Source organism: Mauremys reevesii, linkage group 1 (assembly GCF_016161935.1).
Source record: "Mauremys reevesii isolate NIE-2019 linkage group 1, ASM1616193v1, whole genome shotgun sequence".
Lineage (NCBI taxonomy): Eukaryota > Metazoa > Chordata > Testudines > Geoemydidae > Mauremys > Mauremys reevesii.
In genome coordinates this window covers 142967223-142981111 of record NC_052623.1, presented here as the reverse complement: position 1 = coordinate 142981111, position 13889 = coordinate 142967223, and the positions used below count along the sequence as shown (strand labels likewise).

The 13889-nt window shown below is 41.0% G+C and overlaps 1 protein-coding gene across 7 annotated transcripts in view; it reads left to right on the top strand.

Moving 5' to 3' along the window:
- The window catches only part of SH3KBP1 (SH3 domain containing kinase binding protein 1), a 326940-nt gene that overhangs the window by 33332 nt on the left and 279719 nt on the right, over positions 1-13889 (top strand). For 5 of the 7 annotated variants that reach the window (XM_039529074.1, XM_039529083.1, XM_039529132.1 and 2 more), the window contains exon 2: positions 3936-4093. The exons of 1 other annotated variant lie outside the window; for it this stretch is intronic. In XM_039529074.1, the coding sequence (XP_039385008.1) occupies positions 3936-4093 (158 nt within the window). Of the gene's footprint in view, positions 1-3935; positions 4094-13889 lie in introns of those variants that run through there. One more of the 7 variants, XM_039529093.1, reaches the window with a different exon arrangement.

Sequence of the window (13889 nt, the reverse complement as noted above, 5' to 3'; positions counted from 1 at the left end):
TGCATTGCCTGGACCGAAGTCTGAAAAAATTATTTAAGGCCTACAATAATGACTTGCCTCAGTGCTTAAACCCTGAAGCTGCCTGAGTTCTAGCGATCTCGCCAGGGCTGCAGCATGGATATGCTTCCCAACTAACCGACCACTCAGCCCACTACAAGGGGATATGTGCATCTATGAACAATATGGAAAATTAATAGGGTCCTTAGTTAGGTGTCTGATTCAAGCTCTGACTGAAAGTAAATTTCTTATAAGAAGTGGTATTGGACTTCATCTCACATATGCTACAGGTCTTGCTATTCGTTTTACAGGCAGTGGGCCCCTTGTGGCCTCAGCTGTGTATTGTTGGTCTCTGTTTGTACATGTTTCTTCTGTTTTGTGGTCCCCATACAAGGGCCAGAGGTTCTCACCAGCAGATCTTTCTTTCCGGATCCCTGAAAAGGTGCCCTGACTGATAAATTGCCTATCTTAATGGTTCTCCTGGAAGGCTAGCAATGGCATTCTCATAATCTGTGGTCTCACGGGTGGACCAAAGCTAGCAACCAAATGTAAACTATCCATTGAACAGAACTGTCCTTTAGACTTTAGCTTCCAATGCAGAATGAACATTATTTGTGTTTGACAAATTCACCATTATGCATTAAAATGGTTTCTTCCATCTCTAGCTTCTTTAAGATGCCCATGATCTCACTTGCGGGTATTTTGGATTCATTATGATTAAGGCTGTTTTAGTCGTGAGTATTTTTTGGTAAAAGTCATGGACAGGTAACAGGCAGTAAACAAAAATTCAGGGCCTGTGACCTGTCCATGACTTTTACTAAAAATACCAGTGAATAAAACTTGAGGGGGGGAGCTGCCTGGAGGAGGGGTGTGTGTGGCAGCACACACTCCGCTGGTGCTGATGGAGAGGGTTGGGACTGGCAGGCTCCCTAGCTGGCTCCGCCTGCCCCCCCCCCCCCGCAGCAGAATTTGGTTGTGGGAGGGGCCAGGATGTTGGGGCACCTGATGGGGTGAGGTGGGCTCTGAGCGGCGGGCTCTGAGCGGCGCTTACCTGGGGGCTGCCTGAAAGCACTGACATCCCCCTGGCTAAGGTCCTAGGCAGAGGAGTGGCCTCCGCCTGCAGGCACTGCCCCCGCAGGTCCCATTTGCCGTTGTTCTCAGAGCCCGCTTCACCTCGTCTGGTGCCCCAACCCCCTTTCCTCTCACACAGCCAAACTCTGCGGGGCAGGGTCCTGAGACTGCCCTGCGCCTGGCACAGGGGCCGCCTGAGCCAGGCGCAACGGCTGCCGCAGAAGTCACTAAGGTCAGGAAAGTCACAGAATCTGTGACCTCTGTGACAAACTCGCAGCCTTAATTATGATGCCAAATGGTGGTTGTGATGTCTAAGTCTTGGTAGGACTAGAAATCTTTAATTATCTAATGTGAGATGAGACTGTAGTATGTTTTGATGAAAGGTCACCAGTCCATTCAGAAGTTCAAGATGTGTTGTGGCCTTTAGCCCTTGGCCAAAAGCAATCATGCTCTTCTAGCTATAGCTAAGTGATATCTCTGTCTGCGTTGCCCAAGAAACAAGAAAATATGTGTATACATATGTGTGTGTGACTTCTTTGTGATGGGAGGAATAACAATACTCTGACCAACCTAGTTCAATATAATGTACTATCCCTTTATAGGTTAGGTGGAATGTTATTGGGATTGTCTTACTATCTGTGGTGGTGTCACGGTCTTGTGTGGGCCAGTGGGGTTTCGCTTGCCTTCATTTTACTACTGTACATTGATATTTAACTCAAGATGTCCACTTGGGCTTTAAATTTCATAATCTAACACTTCTTCGCTGGTCCAGTTACAATAAAGTGTGATCAGAGTGTGGCCTCTGACCAAGGTGGGTTTCTTGGGTTAAGACTGGAGACATTCTTCATCCCCGTTCCAACTTCACCCAGAACTGGCTCCTGGAAGAAGCAGCCAGTAACAGGGTGGTGGTGCCCCCTGCTGGGTCTTGATTGAATTCTGCCTGCTCATCACCCATCTTGATGGTGGAGGACAGTTCTTGTTGGTTCTGCCAGCAGCTGATCCTGAATGGTCTCTCTAAGCAGCTCCTGAAAGAATGAACACACTCCTCTTTTTCTCCAAAAGGCCATCTGAGGGTGATGGTGTCAAGGTGGCAGGGCCTCCAGCAGGGGGCAACAACACCCTGTCCCAGGTTTAATAGTATATGCTCCTTTAGCTGTGCCAGCTGCCGTGATTCCCTGAGAGTGCACTCTCATGATGTCTTACGTGACACATCTGCACAGAAAGGAGATGAATGTGGGTATTTCAACCTCTTAAAGGGTAAATGTTCTACAGAATGTCTTTAGGGCATGATTTCCCATCACAGGAGATGGGGCTTTCTAAATGTGGCTATTCTGGAGATTTTGGCATCCACTCTTCTTTTGGTAGCTGCTGGGAGAGCTTCTAGAGATAAGAATACAGTAATGTTGGTTAGGAGGGTTGTTTCAGGGGTGAAAATAAGTGAGAACAGCACCTGGGGGAAAATGTTCTACTGCGCCGCAAACAAACTAACAAAAATTTTGCTTTACCATTGAGCATCATCTTCATAGTAGCAGAAAAGTTATTAATTCCTTCTGCACAGCTTGCCTCTGATATTGGCTTCTTTTTAAAAAAAAATTTTTTTTGCCACAGTAAGTAAAATACAAAGTATTTAGAAAAAAGATTTTCCATTCCCTACTAGAGAAATGTATCGGAGTGATGCAAGGGGCTATAACAAGAAGTAATGGAACGAAATAAACAAAAGTAAAACTGAGGCCAATAATCAGAGAAACTTCCTGATGGTGATATCTGTTAGATTTAGATTTCTCTCTTGAGGGAAGTGATGAAAGCTCTATGGCTGAGATTTTTAAAATTTGACTTGACAGAGCACCAGGAAATTTACTGAGGATCTCAATTCCACACTGACAGAGGAAGAGCTCGGTGATATGGTACAGGGGTGGGGGGAGAAACTTTACCCATTTCTAATAGAGCTTATTCCTGCCATTATGAATTCCCTAGGTCCTTCCAGTGAGAGATCTAGATATACACAATATTGATACAGATATTTATAATATTATATGAGGGAATCTGAGGGGTTTGGTTTATGGGGCTTTTATTCTTCTGGGAAGAGAATAAGGCATACTACCTGGCATGATGAAATACTGGTAGAGGAGCAGCAACAAGTTTGTGTTTGATAGTTGACATTTGGAGCAATAGTAATATTTGAATTTCACATCCTCTGATGCATAATCATTTTGCAAGTGAACATCAATTTTTCCTCCTCAGTGAAATCCTAAGAGAGTATATGTATATAGCAAAGCTTTTCCAGGCTGAGCTCTGCATTTCTGAATACATCATGCTTATAGAAAGATTGTTATAGTGAAATTTAGCATCGTGCAGAAATTTTAATAAATGATTCTGGGGGTAGCAATGATGTGTCTGGCAAACTGAGTAAGTGGCTATGGTTTTGAATGGTATGGATTTGAATACCATTTCAGAATGGTACTGAAATAAAGCAAGTATTTGTAAAGTAACAAGGAGAAAAACCATAATCTTTTCCCAGAAGTAGATGCCAGTTTGTAATGTTTACATCTGAATGGATACTGCTGCAGCGACACAAATGGAGTTTTTTTTTTAATTAAAAGATAAATAAATATAAAATAAACAGAAACAAATTGCTGTCTGTCAACCAGTTATAAAGGGCTTCTCAAAGGATCTCCCCCCACCAGCCCTTGTCCCTAATATGTTGCTGTTGTATGAAGTCTTCAAGGTTAATCTGATGCTATTCCTGTTGCTGAGCAGCTGTTACCGGGTTGGTTGGTTTTTCTTTTTATCTCTGAAGCCATGAAAACTTTAATCAGCCTGACTGAAAATAAATAACTCTCTGTAACATGTGGCTGTTTCTTTTTTAGTGGAGGCGATAGTGGAATTTGACTACAAGGCTCAACATGATGATGAGCTGACAATCACAGTAGGTGACATAATCACCAATATCAAGAAAGAGACTGGAGGCTGGTGGGAAGGACAGCTCAAAGGCAGAAGAGGTTTGTTCCCTGACAACTTTGTAAGAGTGAGTACAAAGTGAAACAGTTCTTGTGTATTGTACTTACTAGCTTGTACTGTTGTTTGATGGAAAAGCAGTCTTTTTAAATCATGCTGCGATTTGTATTTTTTTGAATCATGTTGCTTTACAAAGTAGAGAATGCATTTCTGTGGATATCTAGTGTAGTTATGATATCATTAAAATTAAAGATAAATAGACACACTTTTTCCCTGCTCTGCAGCGGTTATTGCAACCCCGTGGTCTGAAAACAAAATTAACATTTAGGACAAAGCTGTCCTCCAAAACTCAGTTCCTTGTATGACTCATGCTGTTTGTAATATCTTCTCTCTCATATACAGTGTATCTATTTATAGATAGCTAGAGTGCATTATGGTGTGATGTAAAGGCTTTATCACAGGGGAGGACAAACTACGACCCGTGGGCCGGATCCCGCCCATCAGGGCTTTCAATCCGGCCTGCGGGATTGCCAGCCACGGGGCTAAAGTAGGCGTAACTTGTTATTGGGAGCTGTGTTCAAAATGATCACTACTTTTGTTTGGTGCTAGTTATGGAAGGTTTTCATAGTTTAGCTATGGGAGGAGTAGTAGCATGGGCATTGAGTCTGTGATTACATGGATTGGGTGGCCACGAAACCTATGACAGGATTGCTGGTGGCCGCTCTGACAATTTTTCCTAAAATACTTAATTAACTTTAGGAAAAACAAATAAATATGCACATATATATGTCCAAATCATTGTAATTTATTTACATAGGATTTTTTTTCCAGACTCAATAATAAAATAATGTACAGTTGTGTCTATTCTTTACTGGACCTAAACAGACTAGAAACACACATAAGGTGCTTTGCATGTTCTTGTCTTGTTCTTCTTTTTTTTTTTTCTTGTCTTTTTTTGCTTTTTTTGGTTGCTTTTTTTAAAAGACATGCTAGTTACTAAGTCTGCTGTGGAAAAATGATGTTAACAAACATACAAATATCACTTTTCACAGCAGACTTACTCAACCCTGGCAAGACCTGGATGGGGAGATGGATATGGAGGCAGCAGGGGCCAGGGGCATTGGAGGGTGACTTGGGGCAGAGCCTGCCACTGTACAGCAGGGGAACGGAGCCTGAAGCCGGAGTCTGCTACCCATAATAATAGTTGGAGATATACCTATCTCCTAGAACTGGAAGGGACACTGAAAGGTCATTGAGTCCAGCCCCCTGCCTTCACTAGCAGGACCAGTTTTTGCCCCAGATCCCTAAGTGGCCCCCTCAAGGATTGAACTCACAACCCTGGGTTTAGCAGGCTAATGCCCAAACCACTGAGTTATCCCTCCCCCCTGACCCCACCAGCTCTGTGAAGGTGGGGAACTCACTGGCTGCCTGCTCCTCCAGCTTTTGTGTCTCCAGAGGTGGGCAGAGTCCAACCACTGCTGGTGGCCCTACGGGAGGGAGCTGCAGCTTTGCCACCCCCCATGACCACGCAGGAGGCTGTGGCCGCATGCAGCCAGCATGCTGCATATGAGAAATGCTGGTCTAGGGCAAGAGGAGGATGAGCAGTTCTGGTTATTACATTTTAGACAAGTCCTGAGGTAGATAAACGTGTAGATTGGGTTGGAGGGATAAAATATGGATTATGGTGGAAAATGTGCACTTCCTATAATTGGTTTGCTGCTTAATAAGGTTACAAGAGCATCCCAGGCTCATCAGGAACTTGCCTAAGCCCCCAAGTTTTAGATGTATGTAATCAAAGTTGCTTAATTCATAAAAATTAACTAGTAATTGTGGATTCCAGAAGTGCCATTGGAAGAGAGAAGGATGATTCGGGGTGTAAAGAGAATGAAATATATTAAATCATTGTTTGGGAGAGAGTGGTGAAGGAAATTAAAAACTGAATATGGGGTAAAGCCAGTGGCAGTGGGAGAGAGTAAGAGTCAGTGGCACTGGAAGTACTTTTTGAAGTACCTGTAACCAGAATGAAGTTTTCATCTCCACAGAGTGAGAGACAAGAAAAGACTAAAAATGCAGATTACAAGAGAATATTCTAATGAAGAGACGGAGAATAGAAAGATAGATGTGAGAAAGAAAGGGGAAAGGAAAGCGGGTGACAGTGTGTATATTTACAGCTTCAGTAGCCTTAATCAAGAGACTTTCACTGTGAAGCTACAGGAAGGGTACTTCCTGCTCTTGAATCTGCAAACCAAATGTACTTAAAACATGCAAAACAGCTATCAAAAACAAATGCTATAAGTTTTATAGGGAGAGTAGAGGCGCATATTTGTCATAAATGACCTTCTGTTCAATGGAGCAACTATACAGGTACTTAAGATATTGTTTTCCCTCTTCTATGTTTCTTTGTCTATTGTCAAGATGTATATCTGGTCTACTGAAAGATGATGTGGGAAAAGTTTGTCTAAATATGTGAAAATACATTAGCTGTTCCTCATTCAAGACCTAATTTCAGATTCTGCTGTCAACTCACTTCTGTTACTATAAACAATGATTCATTAAACTGATTTTTAAATCATAGTTAAGAAATATCTCTTATCCTTTTATGATTCTTGCCTCTCAAATTTGGCAGGTAGAGAGGTATAAATCGAAATAAGGAGAGTTTTCCCCTCTCTATATCTGCCCTTAGCACCCCATATCCTTCAGATACAGATTTTTTTTTTAAGGAGGTACAGGAAAAGAAGAGGATGAGAATTCTGTGGCAAGGGAAGTTGATTTAACTTCTGTTTTTAATCTGTAAAATGTTCGTTGTTGTATGTTTGTGCTGAGTCTGCAAAAGGTGAAATGTGTGTGGACACTGATCTTCTGGGTAATACAGGCAATGTGTGCTACATTTGTTCCTCTTTTTCTTTTGGTGTTGAGAAATGTCATTCGGAAGCAGAAAAACATTGAATTCCTAGTCAAACCAGGCTTTCAATGTAACAAACTGTACTTAAAAATACAGGGGCAGCTGAGACAGTTAGATTTTGCTGATAGCAAGTGGAGATGCAGAAAGCAGGAAACTGTGGTGAAAACCCATGCTTGCTGGTTTTAATTTACAAAGGCAACTATGTGTGTGATCTAGTGGTGCAGCACTGGTAAATTGTATGCTACACTAGACTTGACTTGCAAGTACTGTTAGCAGACTTGTATCTGGTTTGCAAATAAAGGGTCTACAAGTGCAACTGGAGTTGTGTAAAGTTGCTGTATAAAGCCAGGTTTTTAGAATCAGTGAAACAGAGGGCAGAAACTATGCATAACTGTACTGTTGCCTGAGGTCAGAAGAGCTGCCAAGCTCCATTGACTCCCTCTTTGTATTAAAGCAGAAAATAAGCCTCCTAAATACTGCAAATCAGTTGAATTTCAAAGATGATGTTGTGTATGCTAAATAGCAGATGTGAAATGGAACCTTAAAGTACTTAGGTTCAAGTGCCAGGAGACCAGAAGAGGTTACTTGGACACCTGTGTCTGCTTGTTTGTTAGCCACCAAATTTTCTCTTCCCTTTTTCTGCCTTTTATTAAACTTTTTACAAATCTTAAACAAACAGCCAGAGACTTATAGGGGTTCACTGGAGAGGTGCTGGGCATGTCGGTGTCGCTTATAACTATAAAGCTCCCACAGACCCTATCAGCTGGAGAGGAGAGAGAATGTATTATTTTCTTCCCGCATAACCCCAGAGCATCCCAATAGTTTGTACTCACTCTGTTATCTTTGCCCCAGTCTTCTGGCTGCTGCTCAGTGGTGGACAGGTTCCTTTTCACTCCTCCAGCGTCCCCTCTCCCAACCCCGCAGCCTCCCATAAAGTTTCTCGTATCTGCCTCTGATATTGTGCTCTTGACTTTACTTGATTCTTGTTGATTTTATTGCTGCCCACAAAGTTCTGAATAAGGGTAGTGAAACTGACTGTGACCTTGTTAATTTTGCTCAGTAATTGCTTCTGAAAGCTATGGCATCTCCAGAGGGGCGGAAGTTATCTGCAGACTGAGGAATACAACAGTGTCCACACTTGGAAGGTTGTCTGCTTAATTGGCCAGTGGAGCCCTTCAAGTCCTTTTGTATATTTGGTGGAGTGTTACCATTAAATTGCTGTATTCTGATAAGATTTCTAAGATTAAAAAAAAACCCTCATTAAATATAGATTCATTCTTGAGAGGCAGTGGGCTACAATGCCTCTTAATTGCCACTTAGTTCCTGGAAATAAAAGTCAATAGCCCTGCTCCTTGATGTCTCGAGGAAAAATCATTAAGCTCGTTACCTTAGGGCAATGGTTCCCAAACTGTGGAGCATGCCCCCTCCCCGTGGGGTACAGAGGAACGTTTGTGGGGGGGGGGCTGGGCCAACCCCCATGGGCGGTGGGGAGGGAGCTCCGCTCTGCTCTGCCCCCAGCTCCACTCGGCCCCCAGCCCACATGCAGCCCCACAGCTCCACTCCATTCCCTGCTCCTGTTCCAACCCAGCTCTGCCCTCTCTGCCCCCAGCCCCACCTCCCTAAGAGGAGGTGCAACAGGAAAAAGTTTGGGCACCACTGCCTTAGGGTCAAGTGCAAAAGAACTAAATGGGCAAAAATGCTTCAATTTTTGACATAAAATATGAAAATATCTGTCTTGTATTTCCCTCCCACCCCCTTCTTAATAGCAAGGCGGACATCATAAAAGGAAAGCTTTAATACTTTGTTGGCTTATAAGTGCAGTTTTTTTAAATGTATGCTTAAATTATAAAAGGGATATATGTACAATGTCATATCTACAGTTCAGTACATCTATTGTAGTTTGTTTCATAGTTTTGCATATTGTGATAAGTTATTTGTAAAGATTAGTATTTTGAAGAAGTGGCTTATTAGTTTGTCAGTGACTTATTGGCAGCATCACAACAGAATACTAACTTAATTTACGGATGATACTTAAATGTATTCATTTTTAATGTTTCCTATTGGTTCCTAAGTATCTTTATCACATATGTTATACATTAAATAATTGATTATACAGTACTAATACCATCACTACATTGGTTTGTTGAGGAGACAGTTCAATGTATAAAATGGAAATTAGTCTACCAAGCAGTCTTTTTTTTTAATTATCCTTTGCTTTCTCTTGTTTTGTTTTGTTTTTCCTGAAGAAAACAAGTTCCATTTTGAAGCATATAGTTGATTATATAAAGGAATAAAACTACATTTGTTGTTAGAATTTGCAATAGAGGATTCTAAACATATTTTTTTATCCAGTAAGAGTGAAACTAAGAATTTGTTTTGTGTTTCACTGCTTGAGGCTCTAAGCCAGAGGCAGAGGAAAGGAGAGGAAGAACTCAATTAGCAGGAAATTAGAGCAGAATTCACCATTTTGGGGTAAGTTTTCAATATAGTGGTATCTTATTCTCATGCTCCTGTGCCAGAAGGCCTTTGTCACAACTTCCTTTGGACAGTGTCTTCTATCTGAACTGTGCATTGTGCAAGTGGATTGAATTTGTGTGACCAATGTATTTGGAGGATACTCTCTTGTGCTAGTATTCATCACAGCATGAGCTACTGATTGGCAGGAGTATAGGTGGTGACTCTCTCCTAATGCAATCTTGAAAGGTTGGGAGGCGGTGCCTTTATCACTGTGGAGCTGTGACTTCGTAATTCTCTTCCTTTCGATATATATGTCTGAGTACATTTCTGGCTTCCTTCCAGGCTCCAAATATTTCCACTTTAACTTGTTTATGTGTGGGTGGATAGGTTGATTATTTATGTGTTTTGAGTTAGGGATCTTTTATACTAGGTCCTGCATTTGTTTTACTATTAAACCATGTTGCCATGAGAAATTCTTGTTCTTCAGGTAAATTATTTAAGGTGCTTGGAAGCATTCAGGTACAAATGCCTTATTTAAAAAAAAAAAAAAAAAAAAAAAAAAACCAAACTTTTTTTTTTTTGGGAGAGAGGTAGTACAGCAGACCAGTGTCTGTCTGTCTCTCTCTCTCTTTTTTTTCTTTTTTTTTTTTTTTTTTTTTTTTGTAACTCTAACTCTCTGAGAATTGAGTAAGTATAAAAAGTAAAAAAACTAGTAAAAATGGAACTAGGAAAGGAAAAAAAGTGTTTCTTGACATCACATTCACTCCCTGACTTTGCTCCTTTGGATTGTAATTTTTATTAGTTTTTTTTTGTTTTTTTTAAGTTTAAGGTAAGTGAGTAAGTGAAGGAATGGGTGGAACCATGGAACCACTACATCTGTAAGGCTCTAACTGATATTCTTTTTTGATGTTAAAAAAAATTAGATATATTTTATAGTCTTTTTCCCGCTTTGTTTTGCCCCCATTTGTTGAGAGTGGAATATGATTGCATATGATATGATATATATGTATAAAGTATAAACTCAAAACAGTTACTTTACTACACCTACAAACTCAACTCCAAGTACACTGTCCATCACCATAGTGTGCCACTTCAGTGCATCTATAATCTAATCTAATTATAATAATTAATAATTCTCTCTCATATCACATAACAACACACAGTACAATAGGAAATTTTAGACCAATAGACAACAACAGAAAAGACATAAAAAAGAAAATAGGAACATTGAATTTTAATAATTTATGCAAATAATTGCCTATACTCTGAGTAGCTGTTGTTGCATCTGATTTTGTGGTGATGAATAGACAATGGCATAAATTGCATAGGGAGATCGTTAACATGTATGTATGAAAATTGAGGTTTGTTTTTTAAGTCTTCTTTCCTGTGAACCCAAATAACAATGTTGTGTCAAGACATAAGACCCAGAAAGAAAGACTAGCGACAAATCTTGTAGTCAAAGGAAAAGCATCCAATCCACTTTAATTGTTCAAGATGAATGAAATGCAGAAATAAGCAAACAGTATAAGTGGTGAAAAATAACTAGCAGTTTTAGAATGTTTAGTTTCAAATTAAATAAAAATTAAAAGTGAAGGTCACTTTTTAAAAACGTGGGGTTAAAATTTAGGTCACCTAAAGGCGTTTGCGATAATATTTTATAGAGTCATAGACTTTAAGGTCAGAAGGGACCAATATGATCGTCTAGTCTGACCTCCTGCACAACGCATGCTGCAAAATGTTGTTCGTTCTAGTTTGGGGGTGAGAGAATCCTTAAATTTAATATTGAGAATTGCATTTGACTAACTTGTCTTCATGTAAATACGTATTTTAAGTGTTGTATTGCCTGTCTAGAATCTAGTGGGAAGCAGTTGAGAAGTATGTGTTGGAGACTGTATTGTTTACAGGGTCCCCCCCCCCATCTCTCCTTTTCACCCTGCTGATGGCTGACTACATACATATACTAGAGCTTCACGGGTATCTTTGTAGCATAATTATTATAAGGCAGGGCGTATTAGAGCTATTTAGATTCATGATCCACATATGTCATTCTCTTGGGAGGTGAAGGGGAGAAGGGAAAGTACATTTCTCTTGAAGTCCTCATAATTTGGGCTTTTATAGTTAAGCAAAATACATAATATTTTACTGCTACATAATACCAATCCTTTGAGGCCTTCAATATCTTTTTTTTTTCTTTTAAACTTTCAAGTGAATTTGGTGCTTTTGAAAGACACTGGATTAACATCCCTGGAGACAAGTGCTCTAGTAATCCCCAGAAAAGACAAGGAATGCTGCCACAGTATTCCAACTGGATGTTGGCTGGTCGTCATGGCTATTCATTTTTTTTTTAAGGGGCTGCCAGTTGGAGTGCCAATTACTGCCATTTGTTATGATAGTGGTTGGTTTTTTCCCCTTTTTAAATAACATGGACACCTCCCACCAGGAGCTGGACTGAGACCAAACTTTCACATTGAGAACAAATGGTAATGAATTTCTGCTACCACTGACTTGAACTGGGGATGTAGTGGTAGAGTCAAGGCTATCCCTAAGCATGTATCAAGCATGTGAATCCGTGATCCCATTCTTTACAGTGACCTGATTCTCAGCTACCTGGCTCAGCATGCAATTGTGACCCAGTGCACCTTGAAAGACTAACTTGGGAATCCAGTTCTCCATGACCGTACAACAGAGGTAGTCAGTAGGCAGACCACAAGTCAAATCGGGACCGCCAGATGCTTTTTAATGGACCCTGAAATCTTTAATCTTTTTTTTTTTTACTTACTGTTATCATCTTTTTTAAAACATTTTCTCTGGAGTCTGGACCTTGACTATACCTTGATGAAGAAATTTGGACCTTGATAAAAAATAATTGATTATCCCCGCTGTACAACAAGAGATTTGATCAAAACCCCCTACTAGCAGAACCTTTCCCCTTTGAACCTACAGTGACAAATGCCATCATTCCCTAGTGTTGCAGAGTGTGGGTCAGCATGAGCCATCCCACTGCATGGCAACATAACTACCCCAGCCTCTGTTTCCTTCCTGAGCCAAACTTACTTGCACTCAGGTATTTAAAATAACATTCTCCCTCTGGTAGTCTGATTATCATACAGTAACCCAAAGTAAACATAAAGTTTCGTTGGCCTTCCCAGGCTCCAACTATTCCTCCCTCTTTCTAGGGATAGTAGCACTTATACCCTTGGTGCAGGGTTCTCCATAGCCTTCCTTCTAGGGGGTGCATGTACTAGCCTCATGATTATTTTGAAGTCCTGCCCTTGATGGGATCAGCCTATTCCCTGCACGTCTATCCCACTGTGTGAACAGGCAGCCCATCCTGTAGAAGCCTCATCTTTGGGCTACCGTCATGTGACCTGCAGTCATCTGATTCAGTCTCAGGCCAGAGCTTAGGGCTTTAACCTCTTGGGATGTGTCTACACTGCAATTAAACACCTATGGTTGGCCCATGCCAGCTGACTTGGTCTCGCGGGACTTGGGCTATGGGGCTGTTTAACTGTGGTGTAGATGTTCAGTCTTGGGCTGCAGCAGGAGCAAGGAAGCAGACATTACCAAATATACAGCACAGAGTAATTGTATTGTCTCAAACCTGTGTTTTACCAAAAGAAGTTTTAAAATGTACTGTATGTAACATCCATGTAATATGATATTGCAGTTTATGGTTGTACAAATAGGGAAAATGTCAATCCAGAACATATGCAAATTGCATTTTAGGCATTTGTCAATGTATATTTTGTAGAATAAATCCCTTTAAACATTGTAAAATAAGCACAAGAAAGATTGTTAAAGAACTCTATTTGTGTGTCTGCTTGTAACTGTGATGTTGGATTCATTGGCAGTCATGTTTACTCAAACTGTGTCACTGTAGGTGAGAAGTGGTGATGCTTTAAACTTATTCCCTGCTTATCTGTCAAGTAGGCTAATAGAGGGACAAGACATCTACACGGAGCACATCACCGGCCACCACCAATACCAGGAGTGAGCGGGCGTGGCTTCGTGCACCCACAGGGGGGAGGAGACTTGTGAACCCCCCCTGCTGGACTCTATTCCCTGAGCCCTAAACCCACCGAACCGAACTCCACCATGTGAGGGTCGTCCCATCCCCATTATCCAGCCCGCTTATTCATGCCCACGACTGTCTGTAACCTGTTTGTATGAGTGATGTACCCCCACTGCCTCCTGACTGTATCTTGATCCCACCCACTGTACACCCCACATTGGGGACATGACAGACTGTATATGGTATATGCTGTCCAATACCAAAACGCTAATATCCCCCTACAACCTGTATGTTACCCCCAATGAGACAATAATTGACGCTTCAAACACTTTGTATCGTTTATCTTAAAATATTCTCTAATAATCTTTTTTGGACCAGCTTCTATTGGTAAGAGAGACAAGCTTTTGAGGTACACAGAGCTCTTCTTCAGGTCTGGGAAAGGTACTCAGTGCCACAGCTAAATAAAAGGACCTAGAACAGATTGTTTAGCATAAG